General features: G+C 43.8%; 1 protein-coding gene across 4 annotated transcripts in view; it reads right to left on the reverse strand.

Annotated features, from left to right (window-relative positions):
* RIN2 (Ras and Rab interactor 2) overlaps positions 1-25,451 on the reverse strand; it is a 139,138-nt gene that overhangs the window by 67,912 nt on the left and 45,775 nt on the right. For all 4 annotated transcript variants that reach the window (XM_074989301.1, XM_074989305.1, XM_074989302.1 and 1 more), the window contains one exon: positions 7,065-7,157. In XM_074989301.1, coding sequence (XP_074845402.1) covers positions 7,065-7,121 — 57 coding nt within the window. In that variant the 5' untranslated portion in view covers positions 7,122-7,157. The remainder of the gene's footprint in view (positions 1-7,064; positions 7,158-25,451) is intronic.

A 25,451-nucleotide genomic window follows, 5' to 3' on the forward strand; every position in this document is an offset into this window, starting at 1 on the left:
TGAGCGCCTAACGCCTTTTGCTTCTTTTAAAAAGCACACACTATAGCATTACAATTCAAACCTAACATGCTAGCTAAGAAATGCCTGTAGAAGTTCTAATCTAATGTCTCCACGGCTGTAGGTAGTCCTGGTTCTATGCCATCTTGCAGGACAGACAGTGAGTTGATTGTGTCTGACCTACCATACCCACGTCTCCCACTGACAGAGGGGAGAAAGAACAATCTCCCAATTGGTTGAATCTTAAATATCAGAATCCAGGTACTTGTCTACACTAAGAAACCGTGTACTCATTTTCCATCAGTGGTGCAGCGATACCAATGGTAGCAACACTGTAAGCTCTAGTGTAGGTAATGCGTCAGTTACTAATATGTCATTTCTTACAATACCCAAGCCCTCTATTTTCCACAGCCTCCAATATTTGCTCAGGGCTTGAAGCAGGCCAGGTTGAGGGGATCAGAGACTCTAGAAATAAAATTTCTAACTGAGGTGGGCAGCTCAAGGCTGCACATTTGTAAGACCACCTTGGAGAAAGCCACCACTGACTGGCTGCTTTTCCCCACTTGCCTCAGCCTGTTTCCTAGGGTAGGTAGGGCAGCTGCAGGACACAGACATGGTTCTCTTCACCCTCGCCCCCAACCTCCACACCACTTATACAAAGGGAGGGGGAGAAGGGAGCAGAAAATGCCCATACCCTTAAAGTAGCCCCCTTCCCTCCCTCTCCAACCAACAGCAACTTCTACACCTCCCTAAATGACCCAGCTTAGGAAGGAGTGTGGCTCCCAGGCCTGAGAAAGAGGACTAAAAGGACCCAGTGAGGAGTCAGGGCTGGGAGGCAATTTGCTGAAAGGGGCAGAAAAGATTGGGAAAATTTGATTTGGTAGTTGGGATGAAGAATTTATTGCTGGGCAGGAGAATTGACTGATTTGGAGCTACTGAGACTCCCAAGGTCCTGGCCCCAGACATTTTTAAGCACTTAATTTGCTAGCACCAGTATCACGAAGATTTTTCCAGAAAAGTGGTACAAAATGTCTTAGTGCAGACACTCTGTAACACTACTTCTGTTCTGGAGAAGCAACGAAGGGTCCTGTGGCACCTTATAGACTAACAGAAAAGTTTAGAGCATGAGCTTTCACGAGTTAACTCACTTCTTCAGATGCTGGAGTGAGTTAACTCGTGAAAGCTCATGCTCTAAACTTTTCTGTTAGTCTATAAGGTGCCACAGGACCCTTCGTTGCTGCTACAGATCCAGACTAACACGGCTACCCCTCTGATGCTCTGGAGAACTGATCCATTTTTAATTGAACTGGTGAGAATTCACTGGTGCAAGTACCAATGCTGCTTTTAACACAGTTTTGCAACATAACTGCTCTTGCAATGCAGTTGCACTGTCCTCTGGAAACCTACCTCACGGCCCCCAGTATAGCTCCCTCAAACTGGTGAGAGGGACACTATAGTTATCTTTGCTTGAAAGAAATCTAATGCAAAGTGCTGTAGTATTCTCAGAACCACTGGGAGCACTGAAGTAGCGGGCACATGGAGTGTTACTGGCATGCTAGCCATATCAAATGTCTCTTCTGTAGACAAGGCATTAGGGTAAAGTTTGCTGGGAGGGATTCAGCTCCAGACAGCAAGAGATGTTTCCAGCCTTGGTAGGGGAAGGGCAACAGCTATGAAATGTCTGGAATGTAACCTGCTCGGGGGAGAAGATTAGGTCATGACCAGAACACGTGGGAAAGTCTGGGCAACTAAGATTCAGCAGCATGGCAGCCGCCAGGCATCAGTTACATGTTAGATTTTATCTATGTTAGCTGCAATCCTAGAAGACAGACACCATCAATGTTCGCTCTAATCTGTTCCATCCACATGCAGATTTTTTCCATCCAAGTGTGGAATAAACATTTTATGTGTACCGAGGTTTGTGTGAACATGAACCGCCAGTAAAAACAAAAAACCTAGCTGTGGGCACTCTGCTGATCACCTGGGCTGCATCTGAATCTCTCCTGAGAGGCTGCACAAGCACACAGCTTATGGGAAACCTTGATCAGCATTATTTTGTAAAAGTCATCTCTTTAGTATCAAGCAGTAAAATTTTCAGCAGTATGTCAATATTCTGAGACAAAATCAACCCACATATTAATTCAGCACCACCAAGCCTGCCTAGTGTTTTACTCATTACTTACAGGCCCTGCCTACACTCAGAAAAATTGTACATTTTCAGCAGTGGTGTTAGCAACTGGGTAAGATGTATCACAGACTGGTCTGGGAGCAGAAGCCAAAAGAAATGTCTGCATTTGGTCGGCACTACAATTTATGGTAGAGCTGCAGCAGGTTTAAAGATTTTCATAGTGAAGGACCACTGTGGATAACTTTTCACTGCAATTAACTCAGGCTCCTAAACAGGTGTTACTACAAATCCTCTCCCATCCACACAAAATCTTCTTTTGCAAGTGTACTGAGAATTGCAAGCCAAGCTAGCTGGCTGTTCTAGGCCCTAAGCCAAAACCCAAGTGCTGCTTTCATTTGGCTGGGTAATCCATTCGCTTTGTAGCAAGAATCCAGGCTAAAACACTCGATGTCCTCCAATTCTTTCCCCCAATTCCCAAACTCATGCCCAGAATGACAGACAAGTTCTCCCATAATTCATTGTGAAAGAATCTGAGCAGCTGTAGAGCACAGCATCCTAACATCAGACATAGGGAAGCACAGCGCCATGCAGGACACAGGTGCTGGGGTATGGCTTTGTAATGCAGTTGCTCACCCCTTAATCATTTTTGTTGCCCTCTGCTGAACCTGCTCCAGCACAGCCACATCCTTTTTATACTGAGGGGCCCAAAACTGGACACAATATTCCAGATGTGGCCTCACAAGTGCCAAATAGAGGGGAACAACCACTTCTCTAGATATGCTCAAAATGCCCATCCTAATGCACCCTAGTATGCCGTTAGCCTTCTTGGCTACAAGGGCACACTGTTTACTCATATCCATCCTTTCATCCACCATAACCCCGAGGTCCCTTTCCGTCATATTGCTGCTGAGCCAGTTGGTCCCCAGCCTGTAACAATGCTTGGGATTCTTCCACCCCAAGTAAAGGACTCTGCACTTCTCCTCGTTGAAACCCATCAGATTTCTTTTGGCCCAGTCCTCCAATTTATCCAGGTCACTGCATTCTCTCTCTACCCTCCAACGTATCTACCTCTCTCTAGTTTTGGAAGAGGCAGCAGGCTGTGGTTACAGGGTGGCATCAGTCCTCTGCCTGCAGCACTGCTGGGACTGCCCTGCTCCCAGCCCCTGCAGGTATGGAAACAGACAGAGCTCCAGGCTGTGCCAGGTCAGGATGAGCCCCTGAGGCCCGGACTGGGCAGGGAGATGGAAGGCCTGGTTTTGAGCTGTCGTTCTTACAGGGAGCACAGGGCACCATGTGGCCACTTGTTTTGCTTGTGCTTGGCTCTAGCCTGGGCAACATCTCTTCCAGCTACCTGGGAGCCCGGCATTGCCTCGGGGACCCTGCATCAGCCACTTGGCAGCTCTGATTCATTCCTTGTTCTCCTGGTAGCTGGATTTGTCCATGAGGCAGGTCCTGGTGCTGGGCCTGGATGGAGCTGGGAAGAGCAGTGTTCTCCACTATATCTCCAGTGAGGCACCCAAGGACCGCACAGCCCCCCCGCAAGGCTTCAACTCAATCCAAGTGTGTGCTGAAGGCTTCCAGATCGACCTGCTGGAGTGTAAGTCTGTCCCTGGGCTCCCTTGGCAGGGCAGGGCTGACCTCTTGCCACAGAGCAAACAGCCTGAAACTAGCCCCCAGAACTGGCCCACCCAGAGAATCCCAATACTCAGAGCCAGGCTGCCTGGGAATGGTCTGCCCCAGACTTATCTTGCTCCCTGTCTGCTAGAGCACTTGTGTCAGAGCTTCTCTGTGTGGCTGGGGATGCCGAGGTCCCTGTGCACTGCTTCTGCTGCAGGAGGGAGACTTCTCTTTCCATTGCACAAAGCACCAAACCTCTGACCACTTTCCAGGCTCAGCCTGGGGTGTTGGGCTCTGGCATTGCAGCCCCAGCAGCATTCCCTGTCAGGTGAGGGCTTGGGTGGCCAGCCAGGAGAGATTCAGGTGCTGCCCAGTTGATTAGCAGAGCATCCACAGCTGGCAGCCTGTGTTCTATGGGCGGTGCAAACCTGCACGTGCCTTGGTAAATATAACCTATTCCACTCATGGAAGGAAAAAGCGTGAGGGATGCTAATCCCCAGGCCTTGCTCCTGGGCCGAGCAGCTGACTTCTGGTTCTGTGTGTCTCAGTGGGCGGCAGCCAGAACCTGCAATTCTACTGGAACCAGTACCTGAGGCACACCCATGTGCTGGTGTTCGTGGTGTTGACTGCAATGATAAGTGAGAACACCTAAGTCAAAGGATAGTTTTTGACACAAGTTCCCTAGAGAAGCAGGAATTTATCGCTCTTCACAACAGGTGAGATGGGGGAGGGCTAATGAATTTTCATTCATGAAGAGCCTGAGGATCTATGGAAAACTCTAGACTTTGGTTCTGGGGAATCAGCAAGGTTTGCTCCCCATGCTCATGATTAGCTTACATGGGGTAAAAACCCCTGAATCTGAGATTATTGTTGTCAGGAATTCAAGCACTTCCAAGGAATAATCAGTGGAATTCTGAGGAGCCCATGATGCCTTCAGCAGGGACACTACACTGTCACCCAGCTCTGAGCAGATGGATCACCCTGCCAAATCCACACAGCATCCAAGGAGGTCAATGCTTAGAAGGGGTGTGCCAGGCTGTTGATTCTCTTTTCACTTTTCTGCAAATATCCTGCTGGCCCATTTCATGCAATTCTTATACTTTAGTTCTAGGTTGCAGGATGGAATGGAGGGAATTCATTGGCTCTTGGTATTAAAACATAGGATATCAATATCTGTATGCCACTATGACAGCTTAAAACAGTATCCTAAGAATCAGGGAGTATTAGTCAGGATCCTATGTGAAGCTATTAGCATTTTCTCCCAGTAATCCCAATGTGTCATGGTGGAATTTTTAATAGCTGTTTCACCCAGTAAACAGGTCTAAGCAATTTAAGGGATTAAGGTCCAGATTTTCAAGCAAAAATTTTGTTTTGTTAGGATACAAAATAACATAGCTACCTCTCTGTTACAGATTTTCAAAGGCATTTAGTCACCTAGAGATATAAATAGGTGCTGAGTGGGATTTTCAAAAAAGCCTAAGTGGAAATTAGATGCCTAGCATTCTTAAATGCTTTAGAAAATCTCACAAGGTGCTTACTTACAACTGTAGGCACCTAAATGCCTTAGAAGATCTGACTCTAAGACAGGCAGGAAGATCACAGCAAATTCTTACATTTAAGAAGGAAGTGTTCCTGCAGTGTTCCTCACTGTGCATTCTCTCACTGTTTTCTTTGTGATGTACAGGAAAACAACACCTTAAATGGCAAGTATCATTGAAAACATACACACTCTCTCTCTCAATCACTTATTTTCCAAATCACAAACTAATTGTTTTTATGTCTGCATGCAAAAACCTTCCTGTAAAACCTTTCATTATGTCCTCATCTTCAGGATAGAAAAGGGATTTCTTACATAAAATGAAGTATACAATGAAAAGTAATCCAGCAATGAATTGTTGGAGTAACAGTATGTTAACTAATTTGGGACATTCTCTGGCTATTATAATTTAACATACCAACTACAGTAGTAACCAAAAATACTCATAGATCCCAATGCCAGAAGGTACAATTATGCCCTGTGTATAATACAGAGGCCATAAATCCATGCATTACTTCCCATTTGGAGTGCAGCATCAATTTTAGAAATAATCCAATCCTGATTTTAAAATTGCCAGTGATGGAGAGTCCACCACAACCCTTGGCAAATTGTTCCAATGGTTCACTATTCACACTGTGAAAAATTTCAACCTTACTTCTAGTGTGAGTTTTTCTGACTTCAACTTCCTGCATTGGAACTTGTTCTATCTCTGTGAATAATGGGAGTAAATCAATGTTGCGATGAAACCTTTAACTGTTCCAGTTTTGTGACTGCTCTATTGAAATATGCTGTCTTAAAGGTCATGTGGAAAATGGTTGTTGCATTTGATTTCTTAATTTTTATTTGAAAATATATATTTCAGAAGCACAGGAGAACACGTTGATTACAGAACTGTGGTGTTGCACAATTGTGTTTTTTGTTATTCCATTGTATTTCAGGTGAACATGTAGCTTAAAATCTAGTACATTATTTAACAGTAAGTGCATGAAACGCATTTTGCAGGTCACTTAACTCGGTATTTTAACATACGTTCTGAGAATTGACACAGCTATTCCTCAATGAGAACTAGCCACATAAAAAATCCAGAATTTTACAAAGTTCAGTCATTTGAGTTTATCAGTACATTTTAAAATTAGATGTAAGTATCTGTTTAAAGTAGAAAAAAAAATGTTCTCATGCTCATGTAACACAAAAAATCATTGAAGAGTTCTTCAAGTTTTCATAAAATAATGTATAGATTGAACCTGAGCACAGAAAGATTCAAGCAAAGGGAGAAATTATTTTAGAAAAACCTATGAACAAAGCAAAATCAGAAGTTAGAATGAAAAAAAATATATAATTGTAATATATATAGTCAGAAGCACCTACAAGGAAAGCCACAAGAAATAGTTACACAGAATGTATCGTTTTACACAGTAAAAACACACAAATGCAAGGGCTGGATTTTAAATCAGACCTCAAAACTCCTGTAATCATGAAAGACACAGTAAGATGCTTACAATTTACAAATAAAGCTCCCTACATGTCAATGGCTCTTTGACATTTCTGCAGCACCAGTTTCACATAAAGCCACGTGCTTTGCATTTGTATTGGTCTGTTCAATTACAAAATCCTAAACTGCTGGAAGACAGGATAAACTTTTAACTTTGCTAAGGCTCATTCTCTCATCATAGCTTTGTAGTATCACCACGTTTTGCTCCAGCTGGTAGTGAGACTATAACTGTCTTACTTTTCAAACCACATGTTGGTTCCTAATTATTGAAATAAATCAAATCTTCCTTTTACCTTAAAGAAACTTCCTCTCTTGTCCAGACAAGGGGCTTCCATTGTCACAGACGACATGTTCACTGGGAAGACTCCACTGAACGTCTTGAACTCCTAAAAGTAGAGACATTTTTAATGGTTAGTCCAGTCTGTAGGAAATTCCTTTCTAAGCCACAGGAACAGTCACAACAACAGTTCTGCCAAAAATTTTTTTCCATCAACAACGTTGTGCCATTGATTTCCCACCAAAGCCCTTAAATATCCTTTTTGTCTATTATTTCCTATAAATTGCACTGCTTCAAAAGACAGCTACTAAGAGTTCCGTTTCACCCCCCAGCCCCTTCACAACTGATCCTGTAATGCACTCTGAGAGGCTTATAATGAACTCATTAAAAAAGAATGCTAAAACATAATGATTGCTTTGTTTGTTTGCTTGACCTCAGTCTGAAGTACAAATAAAACAAATGTTAGATGTCACCACAATCCGCTCCCAAAGATTACAGCTTTAATATAACTGATTGGAGGAAAAAAAATACCACCAGCAAGGGACAGAGAACAAGTTACTGTAAATGTAAGAGGGGGAAAAAATCCTAATTTAAAGAGAATGAAACCACCATCAACCTTTGTGAACACTGAAGGGAAATTTATACAGAGGTGCCGTTACAAAGACACCACTTTTTCCAGAGCTGAATAAAATGTGATTCACTAGCCAGAAAAAGATGTTTATATAAACACAGCATGGACAGGGGAGGGAACAAGTGCCCCAAAGGCCCAGTGATTCAAAAGGGCTCCTGGATGCTCCAGCTCCTACTCCAGCAGTGGCAGCAGCCAGAGACCCAAGGTCCCATTAAATAGCCCCAGGAGATGTAGTCTGGACATGGTAAGCGCTTGGGGGAAGGGAAGGGGGAGGTCCTGGTGATGCTAAGGACTAGCTGAGACCAGTCCCCTCCCCTTCTAGAAATATGGAGTTCCCCGCTACCCCCGACACATTGCCTAGCAGCCCGGCAGTTCTGTCAACCCCCCTGCACAGACGTACCTATGCTATATCCATGTATCCACAAATATATTTAGCTGATTCACCAGGTTTAAAAAACAGTCACAGTTGATTCAAGTTTGTATTTTCAGCAAAGTCAGACCTGAACTAAACAGAAGCCCGAAGTCTGCAGTGCTTAGACATTATTTTTCACCTTAAGAAAAAAAACTCACCCCCTTCATTAAATTACAGTAGCTGATTATGCCAGAGTTTTCACCTAATTATTGCACCAAATCTTGCACATTCAAAACGCACCATACCACAGAAAATGGTAAACTGTACTTTGGATATACAGTAAGGTTGGGTCTACACAGGCAGCTTCTGCCAGCAGAACCAGCCTTCTGTCAACAAAACTCACAGAGCACCTCACAGTTAAAGCACTGTGTTGAGAGTTTGTTGACAAAACCCAGCTGTTCAGCTGACAGCATTATGCCACGCTGTGATCAGGCACACCACCACCCTCAACAGTATTCTTCAGCAAAACCACTGTGTAGACACGTGGGGCCCGTTTTGTCTACAGAGAAGTCCTCTGTGGGAGACACCCTTCCCCCCAGAGGCTTAATTCTATCGTCTCTGTCTCCTGCCGCATTTAGAGGCCACAGCAGCCCCAGGCAGGAAGCTCGAGGCGTGGCTCCAGCCTTGCTGCACGTGGTTGGAGGCACACCCTGCCAACCACTCCCTGGAACAAGAAAACAAGTTCCAGGCAGCCGCTGACCATCCTGGGCCATGCATCTGGCCCAACAACCAGAGGTAGATGTCGAGGAACTGTCCTCATGGTGCACCACGGCCTGCATGACCAAAGTGGTACCTCTTTCAATTTATGAAGTAGCCAGCGCTGTATTCCAGGCCCCAGATGGGAATGTGGGTCCCATCCAGCACCCCAAAGCAACTGGGGAAGCCCAGGTTGGTTATGGCCAGCTACCAGGGCATCCACGTCTGCGATGCAGACGAGCCTCTGGAGCAGGATGTCATTGTTGGCATGCACCACCTTTGGGGAGAGGAGACTGGACACAGCCATGAGTCACTGGAGGTATGGCACCCTGGGCCCCGGTGAGCTCCACAGCCCCTCCCCCCACCATACACCCTCCTCTTCCTCCTGACCCCCTATCCTCAGTGCTCCTGACCCCCTCCCCACCATCCCGCTCTCCTCCATCCCATCTTCCCTCGTCCCTCCTCCCCCCCGTGAAGCCTGAGGGTGTCTCACCTGCATCAACACAGCCCCAATGGTGGACTTCTTGACCCCAAATTGGTGGCCCACAGAGCAGTAGCTATCACGGGTTGCCAGCTTCCACAAAGCAATGGCCACCTGCTTCTTGAGGGTGAAGGCAGGCCGCATGCTCATGTCCTGTCTGTGCAGGGCAGGGGTGAGCTGGTTGCACAGCTTCAGGAAGGTGGCCTTTCTCATTCAGAAGTTGCAGACCCACTGGTGGTCGCCCCACTGCCCCACCTCCAGATGGTCGCAACAATCAGAGCTGGTGTGGTTCCACCAGACCTGTCAGGACCCCCGAGAGGGGGGAAGGCTGCTGGGATACTGCCCAACAGGGCTGTCATCTGCAGGCTTCTCCTTGGGGTTGTCATCCTCCCAGAGGCAATGGAATGCTCCGATGAGGACAGGGGGCAGAGGCAGCAGCAGTTAGCCTCAACTCCTGAACTCCAGGGAGAGCTGGGGGACTGCCTTGAAATGCTGCTGGGGTGGCAGGAACAGGCTGTCCCACCAGAGATTGGGGTCCTTGCAAGGGCTTGGCTGTGCCTGCAAGGCTCTGCAAGGCTCGCCACATGCAATGACTGTGGGCGGGGTGGGGTGGGGGCAGCAGGAGGGCCCTTTAAGAGCATACAGAGCTGGCGCTCCTGGAAGGGCTTGCCCTCCATGCGAGCCGAACTTCTGGAGTTAAGGAGCTCGCTCTGTCGACAGGTCTGTGTTACCATGTACATGCCCTCTGTCGGCAGATGTTTTGCCAGGGTAACTCTGCTGACAGTGACATCTGCCCACAGAGGCTGCCTGTGTAGACATAGCCTAAATGTAAATGAAAAATCAAGTGCATCAAATAGCTGCAGTTTAAGTCTCAGTGAAAGTAGCTGTGGGCCAAAAAATTCTGCATGAGCTTTAAAAAAAAACAAAAAAAACAAAAAAATAAACTGAACAGCCTCTACTGTTTTCTTTTATTAGAAAGGCCCAAAAAGGGCAAAAACCAACATCAAGGAGGAAGGAGAAGAAGAAGAAAAAAAAAAAAGCCAGGTAACTGAAAAGAGTGGAGAAGAAAAGAAAAGAACTACAAAAGACTGAGAGATAAAACTATGAGCTAGCTGGAAGAGGAGGGAGGGATAAAATGGAATATTTTCATTTTATCTTGTAGCAGGAAGCTTATCATAGGCTGCACCCTGAACCTTTGCCCACGTTTACAGCTAATCTGAAAGTGCAGAAGGTAAGAAGAGAATGAGCCCATTTGCAAGCGACTTTCAATGTGACTGTATACACTACAGAGGTTCAGATAAGAATCACAAATTCTGTACACTTAACCAAAATAAACTCATGCTCCACTGGTTTAATCAAGGTACTTTTACGCTTCAAAGTGATGGTGTAAATTCCAGGAGATGACACACCTAGGCTAGCTCTGATGTATTTTTAGCATGTTAGCTTGAAGTATAACCAAATTAGGTTTCAAAGGTTGTCATAGGCGAGGGTGGTAGTAGGGATAAGCTCCCACTATCTATAAAATGCTCCCATGGCGTGCATCTCCAATAGACTCTGACAACTGAAGTCCAGCTCCTGGCCTTCACGTGTGGCTTAGTTTCTAAGCCCGGTGAAACCGTTTGCACTGACAGGAGAAGGGATGAAGGCGGGTGACTGGCGCCTTAAAACCAGTTGCTTCGGGCAGATGGGGCTCATCAGCCTGGGTAGGCCGCCCACCTAGGAGAAGGAAACTCTGATTAAAAACCTCCACTATCTTGCAGCAATACCTAGTCATGGGAAAGGCTTCGGGAGTAAACCCCGAGGAAAAATCCGGAGATGGAGCCCCTAAGGCAGTTTGAGGTTGTGCTCAATCTCACTCTGGCAGCTCCTGCGATGACATTGGTGCCAAGCTGTACTGGCTTTTGCCTTTCCCTTGGATTACATCAGTGGTGTGGAGAACCAGGCATCAGCTGGTTCTTCAAACTTACTTGCTCAGGCTTGCACCCTGGAGGGGACACTCCGGCATCACTTTCTGAGCAGTGACACAACACAGGAAGCAGCAGTTACCGGTATGAAGCCACTGCACTCAATTGGCGTAGAGTGAGGCACCAGGGGTTGCTTCCGACAGTGGGAGAGGTCTTCCAATCTCACTGGGCAGCTACCGCCCGCCTCAAGTTGGGCAGCCCCCAGCCAATTAGGTGCTGCCTCGCCACGGTCCACTTGCTCCACTGGGTATGTGGGGCTTAGGGAATCACTGACAGGTGGATCGTTAACCTTACACCAGGCAAAGCAAACAAGCAACAAAAATAATCCAGCCTTCAGGCTGGGCACATGGAATGTAAGGACCGTGACTCCGGGCCTTACGGAAGACCTAGAGAGCATTAGTAACCCCTGGAAGACAGCAATCATTAACAATGAGCTGAGAAGACTGCAGATGGACATCATGGCCCTCCAGGAAACAAGGCTATCGTCCTCTGGATGTCTCAGGGAGAAGGACTTTTCCTTTTTCTGGCATGGGAAGCCTCTGGAAGAGGCCAGGGAACACAGAGTTGGCTTCACAATCAGAAACAGCCTAGTTGGCTCAGTCATACCACCAAATGTGGGAACTGACAGAATGCTGAAAATCCAGCTTCAAACACCAGTGGGCATGGTCAACATCTTTAGCGTCTATGCGCTTACTTTAACTTCTGCCCAGGAAGTTAAGGACAAGTTCTATGATGAACTTAGCATTGGCATCAGTGAGGTATCTTCCCATGAGCCGCTATTCATCCTTGGCGACTTCAACGCCAGAGTTGGCAGTGACCACCACAGCTGGCGATCCTGTCTGGGACAGTTTGGAACAGGGAAGATGAATGAAAACGGACAGCGCCTCCTTGAACTCTGCTCCCAACATGACCTCTGCATAACCAATACCTTCTTCAATGTCAAACCCCAGCACAAAGTTTCGTGGCGACACCCAAGATCGAAACATTGGCACCAGCTTGACCTTGTCCTCACCAAACGCAGCCGTTTAGGTAATGTCAGGGTGACACGGAGCTACCACAGCACAGACTGTGACACTGACCACTTGCTTGTGTGTAGTAAGGTGCACATCCAGCCGCGAACATTCTTTCGCTCCAAAAAGGAAGGGAGGCCACGCATTGACACTGGCAAGACTCGTGACCCTTCAAAAGTATGTGAGTTTGTCCAAGCACTTGAAGAGGCCTTGCCCCACCCAGACGACACTGATATCAGCATGAGATGGGAACAACTACGGGACACTATCTATAATACTGCGATATCTACCTTTGGGAAGAAGACAGTCAAGTCTGCTGATTGGTTTGAAGCCCACACTGAAGTGCTAACACCCCTGATTGAGAAGAAGAGACAGGCACTGGCTGCATACAGGTCCTCTCCCAGTGAGGTGAGCCTGCAGGCGCTCCGGTCTGCTCGGAGTCAAGTGCAGCAGGTTGCTCGGCAGCATGCCAACGATTACTGGCTCCAACTCTGCTCCAAGATTCAGCAGGCCACAGACACTGGTAACATGCGAGGAATGTACAATGGGATCAAGAAGGCCATCGGTCCATCACAAAGAAAGACTGCCCCACTTAAGTCGGCTGCAGGCAAGGTCTTGAAGGACAGAACCAAGCAGATGTAACACTGGGTGGAACACTACTCACAGTTGTATGCCAAAGAGACCGTAGTTACAGAGAGAGCCCTGAATACCATCGAGCCTCTGCCCACCATGACTGAACTCTATGCTGAGTCCACCTTGGAGGAACTCAGTGACACGCTAAAAGCACTCTCTTCTGGAAAAGCCCAAGGGAAGACGGTATTCCCTCAGAAATCCTCAAATGCGCCAACAGTACCCTAGTTTCAGAGCTGCAAGGAATACTTTGCCAATGCTGGAGAGAAGGCAGCGTACCGCAAGATATGAGGGATGCTAACATCGTTACTGTCTACAAGAACAAGGGTGACAAAAGCAATTGTAACAACTATCGCGGCATCTCCCTTCTCAGTACCGTGGGGAAGCTATTTGCACGTGTTGTTCTGAAGAGGCTCAATGTTCTTGCAGAGAGAGTCTACCCTGAGTCTCAGTGTGGGTTCAGAGCTGAAAGGTCCACCATAGACATAGTTTTCTCTGTTAGGCAACTACAAGAAAAGTGCAGGGAGCAGAACAAACCTCTGTATATTGCCTTCATCAACCTAACCAACGCATTTGACCTTGTCAGCAGAAAAGGTCTGTTCGCAATTCTGGCTAAGATCGGCTGTCCCCCAACTCTGCTCAGCATTATTAGGGCATTCCATGAAGGCATGAATGGGACCGTCATATACGACAGATCCACATCCGAACCCTTTGAGATTCTCAGCGGAGTGAAGCAGGGGTGTGTGCTGCTTCCAACACTGTTCGGCATCTTCTTTGCAGTTTTGCTCAAATATGCCTTCGGAACTGCTACAGAGGGCATCTCTGTCAGCACGAGAACGGACGGCAACCTCTTCAAACTGTCGAGGCTTAGAGCGAAGACGAGGGTGCTTACGAAGAGTCTAAGGGAGCTCCTTTTTGCTGACAACGCAGCTATTGCTGCTCACACTCAGCAGGAACTGCAGTCACTCATAACTCACTTTGCGGATGCATGTATGGAATTTGGCCTCACAATCAGCTTAAAGAAGACCCAGGTGATGGGCCAAAATGTGGGTAACGGGCCATCTATCAACTTACTAGACTACGAACTGGAAGTTGTCCATGAGTTCTTGTACCTAGGCTCAACGATTTCGGACAACTTGTCACTGGATAGCGAGATCAACAAGCGCATTGGAAAAGCCGCCACAACGTTCTCCAGGCTGACGAAGAGAGTATGGGCTAACAATAAGCTCACTGTACACACCAAGGTGCAGGTCTACACAGCCTGTGTTTTCAGCACACTGTTGTACGCCAGTGAAACATGGACTTTGCGCTCAAAACAAGAGCAGCGGCTCAACACATTCCATATACGCTGCCTTAGGCGCATACTCGATATCTCATGGCAGGACAAGGTCCCCCATAGCACAATGCTTGAGAGAGCAGGCACCACCTCCATGTTCACCCTTCTCAAACAGAGGTGTACGTGCTGGCTGGGCCATGTCTCACGCGTGACGGATGGCCGAATACCAAAGGACCTCCTCTTCAGCGAACTGGTGTCTGGAAAGAGGCCGAAAGGGCGACCTAAACTGCGCTACAAAGACACGTGCAAGCATGACCTCAGCGCTCTCTCTGTCAGTGTGAACACCTGGCATTCGCTCGCCTCAGACAGGCATGCCTGGAAACAGGGAATGAAGGAAGCTCTTGCTATGTATGAAACTACCTTGGTGAAGGAAGCTGAAGATAGGAGAGCCCTCAGGAAGATCCATGCCTGTGATACCAGAGGGACATCTGCCTACTGCTGCTCACAGTGCGGAAAGGACTGCCACTCAGCCACAGAAGAAGCTGCTCGAATCAGTCCAACTGGGGCCCAAACCCATGATCCCTCAGGATCGAAGGATGCCTACTACTACTAACCAAATTAGCATGAGTATCGGGAGGGGCTAACTGCATTGCTATGAGCCTAGTGTATTGGATGGGATCGTACTTGGGGAGGCTGTCTCCTCCCACTGCTTGTGACACCATGGTTACACTTCTGTCTTCAGCAGTCTGAGCTGGAATGGACGCATCTCCATGAGCTTGAACTTGCACTTCTGCATGACTAGAGACATACTCTCAGAAGCAGCTACACTCTTAAAGAGACGGTCAACTTTTCTAATTTTAGAAAGTTTCCATCCTTTCCTTTCCATCTACTTCTTTTCTGGCTTTCCAATAATATCACTCTCAAAGAAGACATCACCCTACAACTTATCAGTTAGAAAAGTTGGCCATGTCTCTTTAAGAGTGTAGCTGCTTCTGGCAGTATGTCTATAGTGCCGGCAAAGGTGCAAGTTCAAGCTTGTGGAGCTGTATCCATATCAGATGATTAGAGGCAGACACCAAGACACTGAATGATTTCTAGTATAAGGCTACCAGGACCCACAAATTTAGGAGCAAGAAGAAAAGTGGCAACAATCTACAATGAGATTTACAAATGGAGAATCTAACATATGAGACCACAGCACAGGAAAATATACCAAAGGGGTTTAAGACGCTTTAGTAAAGGCCACAGATCATATCCCAGGCTGGTAAGTCCCTGATGATGCACCCATATTATTATAAAGTTGATCACCAGCACCTCAAGAACAGATGCCAGTTTCACTCCAAACGGTTTTTATCAGTAGTGGAACATCCTGATCTGGGCACGTATGCAAGTTCCACCTCAGTCATCCCTACAGCAGTGCATGGGAAAGAAAGTGAAAATGAGGACCAACCAACTGTGAAACTAAGCATCAGCTCCTCTGATGGCATTAACTTCAATGGAGCTATGCTCATTTACAGCAGTGGAGGATTTGGACCAAAGTATATAAACTGAAATAGAAATTTATTTTTATGTATTTATTTCCTTACTATCTTCCTTCAGCTACTATCATCTTAGAGGGTTCCCTGTAACAGACACAGGTGCAGTAAATTTTAGAACTGCAATTTTCAAGTTGACTATGTCCCTTTAAAAAAGAACATCACAATCACTCCCTGTGCAACACCACAGACTCCAAGAGACTTTCACTACAAATTTTTGAGCTGTGCAATTTAATTACACATCTCTCTCTGCAGTCACATAAAACTGTATCACACATAGTTTATAAGAAGCATTCCCCTCACAGGAAATCTAATATTTGATTTTACTATACCAAATGTATATCTACATACAGTCCTGGTATTACCAAAATAAGAGTAAGCCAACATTTTAAATACTTTTTATTTCTAGAAGTGGCAATAGTAAAATTAAATTGTTACAAGATTTCAGACACGTACAAAACAAATACACATTACAAAGAAAAAGCAAGGTTTACAGTGTGAAGATCTATAAACTAATAAATAATATGTGGAAAACAAGACAACTGCATACTTTTATTGCAGGGTATTTCAAGTCTATAAACACTGCCATGACTGCTATTGTTACTATTACTTATATTAAAGTAACACACACCTCAACCAGGTTCAGTGTTCCATTATGCTCAGTACTGCACAAACAGTACTCCAGAGATGTCAGTCTAAACAAGAAAGGAAAGGAGTTACCTTACCCAGGGTCACACCGTAAGTGAATGACAGCACTGACAACAAAACACAGTTCTACCCTTCTAATCCAGTGCCCCAGCTAACAGGCTCTTACTACATCCCTACAACATCCAAATTTTTGACTGACTTTATTATACGTATTTAAAGATTCAACTACTGAGCTGCTAGATAAAGAAAGAGAGACTCACGGTGATAAACCATTATCAAAAATGGATCACCCCGGCTTTCAGGAACTTTACATAAACGAATTCCCAGCAAAGTAGCTGACATCTCAAAGTGTACAAGGGAACCAGGTCTAACTCAGTTGATTCTTCAATATTTCCCTCCCAAAAATGTAAGACACAAAAACACTGTGCTAAACCAATTACTCAACTCCTTTTCCAGAGCAATCCCTTATTTAGTAAACTCTAATGATGATAGCAACAATGTATACTTTCTTTGGTGCTTCACATTAAAACAGATTTTTCCAGCTCCAAATAATGCCACCCTTTTAAAAGGTCTATCACTAAGTGCAACTTTCTGCACCACTCATCCCCTAGCTTCTGTGAAAAACAGACAAACTATATCCATTCCTCCTTTAAAATATTCTGCTTTGTTTGCCACAGTTGCCAGAGAAACAGTTTCATTTGTCCAGAGTAAGCTCAGTGCATACTCTTTCATGGTGAATTGAGACACCTTTCATCATATACTTATTTATCCAAATAAAGATGTAAAACAGGCTGAAATAGGTAAAGAACAAAAGCCTTCAGTTTGGCAGTGGCCAAAAACCCTCACTGACATGAACGCTGACTGAAAGGCAGAAAAAAAACCCTCTTGCTTCCCTTGCAATGGTGGAGAGAGAGGACTGAGTTTCAGGGATTCCCCCAGACCAAAATTAACTCTTCCAGGGCCTCCAGGCAAGGGTTTCCCTGAGCTGCCATTCTCCCAGTTGGGGGAAGAGGAATGGCAGCCTGTAGAGTCACTTCCTCCCCTCACCAGGCAGCCCCATATGGCCTTGATCTGGCCCAGGATGATCTAGGCTTCTCTGGCCCACAACAGAGAGCCAATACTGGCACTCCAGCAACGCTGATTTACAGCAAGTTGCAAAAATAGATGTGCCATTATGACCTAAAGCCTTGATTCAGCTAACCACTAAAAGCTTATCTTTCATCACGTGCTTAACTCCCATTCACTTTAATGGGACTTAAAAATATCCATGATTAAGCGTTTTGCTGATTTGGGTGTGACAGCACTGCTACCACAAATCTATAACACTTCTCTCTACCTACTGAAGTTTGCACACGGTTACCTACTGTGATATCTGAGTGACTCCTGCAAGAAATATATATAAAAAAATGCACAAAGTTATACGAGCATTTAATCCTCAGCCCTACTTGTAGGAACAAGCTCCAAGTTGTAGGTGGTTTGCTTTTACACAAAACTAAGTACATCATGAGGATGTATTTAAAAGGGCTAGTTCAGGAAAGCTAACTCAGAGAGGTAGGTTTTGAAGAGAGTGATTATAATGACCCGATTCATTCTGGATGTTGGTATGCCACTTACAATTAAGCATATATGACATCATATTCAACATATACCCTATGTCACACCAGCTTTTCACCAGGGTAACTTCACTAATTTCAGTGACATTACCTCCATATCAAATTGATAGAACAATGAAGAATCTAGCGTAAGATGTTTACAAATTTCTCCTCTTCCTCACTCAAACAGGCATTTTATGCATTCAAACAGGTTGCAAAGGCAGCCTGCAAGAAGCCTTAAACTATAATTCACTCCACTTTTCAGGCCTTTATACATAGCTAAATGAACATCAAGAGATTTTGTATAAAAGAACTCAGGCCAAAACATATTTTTAGTTGTATTAAGGAATGATTGGCAAACAAAAGGTTAAAAGCCAAGACATGCAAATAAAATGTAACTGCACACCTGAGTGTTTCACTGAATCTTTAACAAAAATCAGACATTTCTAATTTCAATTAAGAGTGAAATTTTCTACTGGAAGTGAGATAAATGGTGCCCCTACCATCCATAATGGCTGCAATCTCAAAGTGCTATGTACACCAGATCTATCCTAGAAAATGTGGATGTTCTAACTTTGGAGATTGTGGTAAAACCCATACCCCTTATCAATACAGTCAAACAAATCTATATCTCTGTGTAGACTGTGCTCAGCCAATGGAAGAATTCTTCTGTCAACTTAGCTATCAACCCTTGGGGAGATAGATGTGTTGACTGGAGAATCTCTGCTATCAGTACAGGTAGGGTCTACACTGAAGCACAGCTGCAGCTCTGTTATGCAGAAATGGAGGAGGAAGAGGAGGAGGAATGGTAGATTAGAATGTACTGCTATAACTTCTTGTTCTGGAAATTCATGCAACAATTTTACAAAAATATTACATTCATAAGGAACGCAACAAAAAGGTGCTGCGTTAGCTTGTTTAAATAAAAATCTAATCAATTTGGATAAATGTGTTATTTTATTAAATAAAAAATTAGTCCTCATCTGAATATATCTGCCTGTCTTTTGAAGGCTAAAAATAATGAAACTGGCTAGTAAGAAGGGGATTTTAATTAAAAATATTAACAACAGACAAAGTCCCCTGAGTCCACAGGCTTTTTTAAATTTGAACAGCTTCCAAAGCCACAGTTACAATCCCCTGGTTCTCTTTTCCTACGACAACAATCAACAATGAATCATTTGTCATACAATAGTTGTGAAATGGTGTTCGATTTAACAATCTGTTCAATGAAGAGTGTTAATGAAGGCCAATGAAGTCTCCCTTGGTGTTTGTGGAAACAATGACTATCATGAGATTTGGAAAGATTAGACTTTTGATGATAAAGGCTAGTAAATATTCATTTCACTGTACATACACAAACCAGTAAAAATTTCCATTAATAATACTTGACATTTACAGATAAGCATAATTTTTCTTTGTCTTAGAACAGAGTTCTATTTGAGACTATTACCTCATATATTTTGACATGCAATTTTGACAGTTTTAATATTTATAAAGCTTTAATTTTAATCTACTCTTCTATTGTCATTACATAATTACATAAGCCCCCTGCATAATATGAAAAATGAAATTACTAAAAATAAAAGTCTTAATGATGAATACTTACATCATCCTTTGAAATTATAAAAACAGAATTCTGCAAATCCTAACTACAGTTTGTACCTCTAAAATACGGTACTCTCTCATCCAAGAACATTTGTGGTCAGACGAGATTGGTGGGCTGGTACAGGAGCCCCAGCCTGCCCCAGGGCAGTGCAGGGCTTGGAGCTGCAGCCCCCCAACCTACCGCATGGCAGCATGGGGCTGGGAGCTGGTGTCCCCACCTGTCTTGTGGCAGGGCAGGGACTGGCTGGAGCTCCATGGCAGTCCACAGAGCCTGGGCTCAGACTGCAGCAGCCCTTGTGCAACAAATTCTCTTGTTCAGGACCTGTTAGGTCCCCAGCATGCTGGATATAGGAGGTGCAACCTTTACCAAGAAGGGGAGAATGTACATGAATCTTTTAGGAAATGCACTGGGAAGGCAAGAAGATTTCTATATAGGCAATCCTAGAACCAGGAGGTTGCTGGATATTCAAATATTCAGGATAATAGAAAGGTAAACCTAGCAATGCATAACACTAAAGAAAAACAAGATTAGATATGAACAGAAATGTAGGCAGAGCACTTTATTTACTAACAACAGTAGTACTGTACACTGTAAAAACATACTGTATTTACTTTTACTATCTTGTACATATTGTGTTATGAAAAACATAACTAAAATTTACTTATGGTTAAAATGTTGGTTATTTGAGAGTTCTAGATAATAGAATGCCAGATATGAAAGAAAGTTTGTGCCTGATCTTTAGCTAGTATAAATCAGTGCAATTTCCTGACTTAACGACTACAGGGGACGTGTAAATATATCGAGCAGCCTGGATCCATAAGCTAGGTATCTGAAAGCTCTGAACTAAATATAAAAGGTATCTGAACTAAATATTTAAGCAATGGAAAAAAATTCATGGCAATGCAACATTTAACACTGAAACTGCTTTTTCTGCAAACAACATTTTTAGTGTTAAAACTTACTATCACCCATCTGGATTACAAAGACCACCGTTGGGATCTTCAGCAGGGCCCAACACTGATAAATTTCTTCTCTCACTGACGTCAACATTGAATGTGCTTGAAAATCCCACTCTAGACCCCATTTTTGTTACTTAAAGTTGTCTACACTTGTCAGTATAGAAACGTGTGCTGACTGTCTGGAAATATTTTCTACCTAACAGACCATTGTGAATCACCAGCACATATGACATTACACAATGAAAAAGGAAACATACGGTTTTTAAAATTAAATTAATAAAATGCCAGTAATGACCCAGCAACTAAGCTGCACTCAATTTCAGTGAACCTCTTTTCTGGAGGTTACATTAAAATCTTTGAAGCTTTAAGAAAATGTAGGCTAGCCATTTTTAAAACTCTTTTAAATTAGAAAACACATTTCTAAAAAATCAGATTTGCTCTTCAGGGTAAATTAAAAGACAGTCAAAACTTCAGACTGTAATCACAGCATATGAGTCTCACACATTTTATTTCCAATTTTCTTGGTGCAACTGCACTGCCCCATCAAAAGATTTGTATTTTGTATCTAATTCACAAAGCCCTGGGCTGTCTAATTACCATGTCCATATCTGGATCTTGGCAACCTTAAATTCTTCCTTTTGAAATTATTTCCTTTGGAAGGTCAGCTGAAAGCCTAGTTCAACCAGCACATTGATGCAACCAAACACAGTATCACTTTGAGTATCTATCAATTAAGGGCCTCAGTATGAAAACCATCTTTGGTGCCAGGATTTTAGCGGACCTCTTCACTCAAATGTTGCATTGTGTTAGTACAGCTGTATCCACAAGCAAAACTAAGAGAATTATATTAAAAGGATTCCAACTTCCGTCAGTTTTCTGACTGCAGAGATTATATTCATTCTTTCAAATTATGCTACTGTCTTACGCCTATGTAATGTGTGTCTATTGCCCTGCACGGGATACCTGCATCACAGTTCACATGGGGGGCAGCTCCTATGGGGCTCCTTACTCTTCCTCCTGTGTGGGTGGGCAGGCAGGGGCAGAGCCTTGACTAGAGATAGGGCTGTCACAGACAACTTCTCTCCCATGAGCTCCCACACCAAGGAGGCAAGAACCTGATCCATTCCTGGGACAGTGTAATACCATGCCACTGCTTACTTTGCAGTCATGGTAATTCCATACTCCATCATAAAGGGCTACTCTATTACTATATAATATTACCTTAATACCAACAGCTAATATTCTTTACGCACCTGCATATAATTGCTTATCTAAAATCAAAATTTAGCGCTATAGACTCAATAGATTCTATTCAGTGTAGACCACAGTATGTATTTCACTGTTAGGTGGAATATCTTGAGCAGTGTTTAAATAGCCCACGCTGGAAGGAACTCACTGTTATTTTTGTCCTTTAATGTAATTAAACTAATTCATTTATTTTAACAAGGGGGAATGGCTCTTCCCTTCTCTCTGTGTATGTGTATGTATTGTTATATATTACACACACACACACACAAACTACGAGGGACTGAAAATACTGTAAATAAAATCTGTTCAATATAGTAAGTAACTTATCAAGTACAAAACCTGTAGATGACTCTTTTAAATCAATCTTTTAAAAAAACATTTTAAAAGTAACTTCCCAGAACTAAAAGAGACATGCAGATTAGTGTGCCTTTTTTCTTTTGTCTATCCCTGCACAGATTCATCATTTCCTGTTGTCCGAAGATTGACCACAAAATGGCAACAACAGCAATCTAGCAAAAGCAGGCGTGTAGTGAGGTATACATCCACAAAGCAGCAGCAGCAGCAGCATCTTTACACAAATGTTTCCTATCCAATGGCCAAGGCATATTTGTCTGAAGAAAAGGAGATTCCATACTGTGCTGAAGACAGGCTCTATAGGAATGGACAATGTGTTACTCGAGAATTACAGTCACAATTCTCAGAAATAACTAGTTATTTTTCATGCTTCAGTTTCTTGGTGCTCAACCAGAGACAACTTAACATGTGGCCTGATTGTCAGAAAATCCAGGGCACCCGCACATGAAAAATAAGACCATTCTAAGGTATCTGAATTTGGACCTCCAAAAATTCAAGCCCCTGCAAACTGGTATTTTCTTTTGAAAATCATGACCTAAAATTGCCACACAATACCCACCTAGACTGAAAACACCTAACTATTTTCTCATAATTAATGTATTTTCTTGTCCTAACTCAAACTAAGATCAGGTTATTCAACTCCAACGTCAAATCAGTCCTACTGTGTGGAGCAGAAACTTGGAAAACAACAAAGATGACGATCAAAAAAACCCTAGATGTTTACAGTAACTGCCTCTGTAATATCCTCCAGATCCACTGGCAATAAACCATCAACAACCAAGACCTTTGGCAACTGACTCACCAACTTCCAGGCAAAGAAGAAATCAGGAAGAGAAGACAGCAATGGATTGGATATACCCTCAGAAAACTAATTATAAACACCACAAGGCAACCCTTAAGTTGGAACCCACACCGCAAAAGGAAAAGAGGGTGCCCAAAAAACACCTGGCATAGAGACCTGAAGACAGACACTAAAAAGACAGGACACACCTGGTCAGAACCGGAAAAGATTGCCCAAGGCATGGGATGCTGGTGAATGCTTGTTAATGGCCTAAGCTCCAAGATATACAATTGGAAGAGGCTTACTGCTACTTTTGTCTGTAACCCAGTAGTTCAACAGAACTCTGAGAGATAACTCACAGCACCCCTTGGCTGGGCTACACGAGAGAGTTTTGTTGACAGAAGGGGCCTTCTGTTGACATAACTCAGGGAGCGTCCACACACTTACAGCAGTCTGTCGACAGATTCTCAACAGAACTCTGCATTCTCCTTGAGGCTGGGTCTACACTAAAGAGTTATGTTGACATAACTCAGGGAGTGTCTACACACTTAAAGCATTCTGTCGACAAAGTCCCGATAGAACTCTGCATTTTCCTCGACAATATTATCCCTCAAAAATGTAAGGCATAACAACCTCTGGACAGAGTACTGTTGACAAAACTGCAGTGTAGACTCTTCTGTCGACATAGAGGGAATCCAGTTGCTGGGCAGCCCTCTTTGCAGAGCTGCTGTTCCGCTTTCTGGAACCAGAGGGTAGTACAGTCTGGCGATTCTCTGTCGACAGAGCAAGTTGTATGTAGGTGCAATCTGTTGACAGAGGTTCTGTCGAGGTTGCCCTGTCAACAGTAACTTCTGTCAACAGATGCTTCTACTGTAGACATAGCCTTTATGTTTGGATGCTGCTCTCATTCTTAGCTCCATTCCTGCTACACTGTAACTGGGATACCCAGAGCATACCCAGAGGAGTAGAGTGCAGCAAAGTTAGTGCAGCAAGCCAACTCTTACATCAAGCAGAACACCTGTTATGGTTCTCACCAATCTGGCTACAGGGGGTTCTGACAGCCACCACGGGCCTGAGAGCAAGACGGGAGGGAGGCCCAGAGGCCTGGCTCCTTGTCACCAAGGGCAGAAGGTACAAGGCTTAGGGCAGTCAACCCTGGGGCCCACACAACCACAAGCCCAGTGGCAGCACAGCACTCCGCAGCATGTCAAATGGGCCTGGAGCTCTTGCTGCTACTGCTGCTACTTTGGCAGCTGGAGCTCCAGGCCTCTTGGAAATGTAGGGATCAAAAGAAACTGCCCCCCCCTTGCCCCTCTCCCATCATCAGGCCTGTCTATTTAGCCCGAACAGCAATAATCCACATTTCTGGAGCACCTTTCATCCAGCCTTCAAACAATTTATAAAATATAAGTGAATTAATCGTTCAGCTCCTTTGAAAAGTAGATACAATTCTTATTTTATAATGCTTTCTACACACTTGTAGGGGTTTGCTGCAATGGAATTCTTGCCTCATTTACTCTGCACTTACAATGGAATTTTCAGAAGTCCTCAGCAATAACTTTTGGCTGGTTCCAATTATGACAATTCCAATCCCAGTAGTAGGCTAACAGCAAAAGGTTTTGAAAATTCCACACTTTGTATATAATTGACTTTCAGGATTCCAGGGGAGAGTTCTATTTAGAGAAGAATCCTATCTTCCTTTTATCCTGACTTTTGAGTGCTCAGAAATGCCACTGTGATATCCTCCACCTACACAAGACATCAAGATAGTTTGAAAAAGCTATTTAGAGGCTCTGTAGTATTTCAGTGAAAAGAAAACATGGATCTTTTAAGTATTTTTAAGACTATTACATTATTAGGTATTAGCAATAAAGTTTATAATTCTCAAATGTAAGTTGTCAAATTATAATACTAGAACAGTTTATAGTTTTTTACTAGTCTGCTATTCTAGATAATTGGTTCTCTTTAACAGATCATTATATAATTGTAAATTAGTGTTTCCTTTAATTTTTCCCCTTCTGCACATTCATTATAATGAAAAAACAGACTTGTAGGACTGTAAGGAACATCAGCAGGTCATCTACTCCAGTCCCCTGCATGAAGGAGGATATTTTTAGCAATTACTTTTCACTAAACGTTAGAGATTAATAAAGAGAAACAGTTCTCCATTTGAAGCAGCTGATACATTAAGAGGCCCAATCCAATGTCTTTAACTGAAAGATCTGTATTGATTTCTACTGGTACTGGATCACAGTGCATTAAACAACTCACGCAAAAAGCCAGTCAAGTATTTAAGACAGTAAACCTGTCATTCCGAAATGTATTTTTAAATAGAAGTAGCTTACTGTACTCACCTGTTTTGGTTGCAAGCAATTTCTCAGTGTGTTTGCTACATATAACTGTGCATCTGGATTTGAGCACATCATCAGAAGTTGAGGTAATGATTTACTTGAGGGAAAGTTATTAGTAGCTGTGTTCTTAACCTTGAACTGTCTTCAGTAAGACATTCTTACAAACAATCTTATAACATTTTCAGTAATTCAGCTCCCATTACTCTAATATTTTACTTACTAACTAGGG

This window comes from Carettochelys insculpta, chromosome 3 (genome assembly GCF_033958435.1).
Source record: "Carettochelys insculpta isolate YL-2023 chromosome 3, ASM3395843v1, whole genome shotgun sequence".
In the NCBI taxonomy this organism is placed as follows: domain Eukaryota; kingdom Metazoa; phylum Chordata; order Testudines; family Carettochelyidae; genus Carettochelys; species Carettochelys insculpta.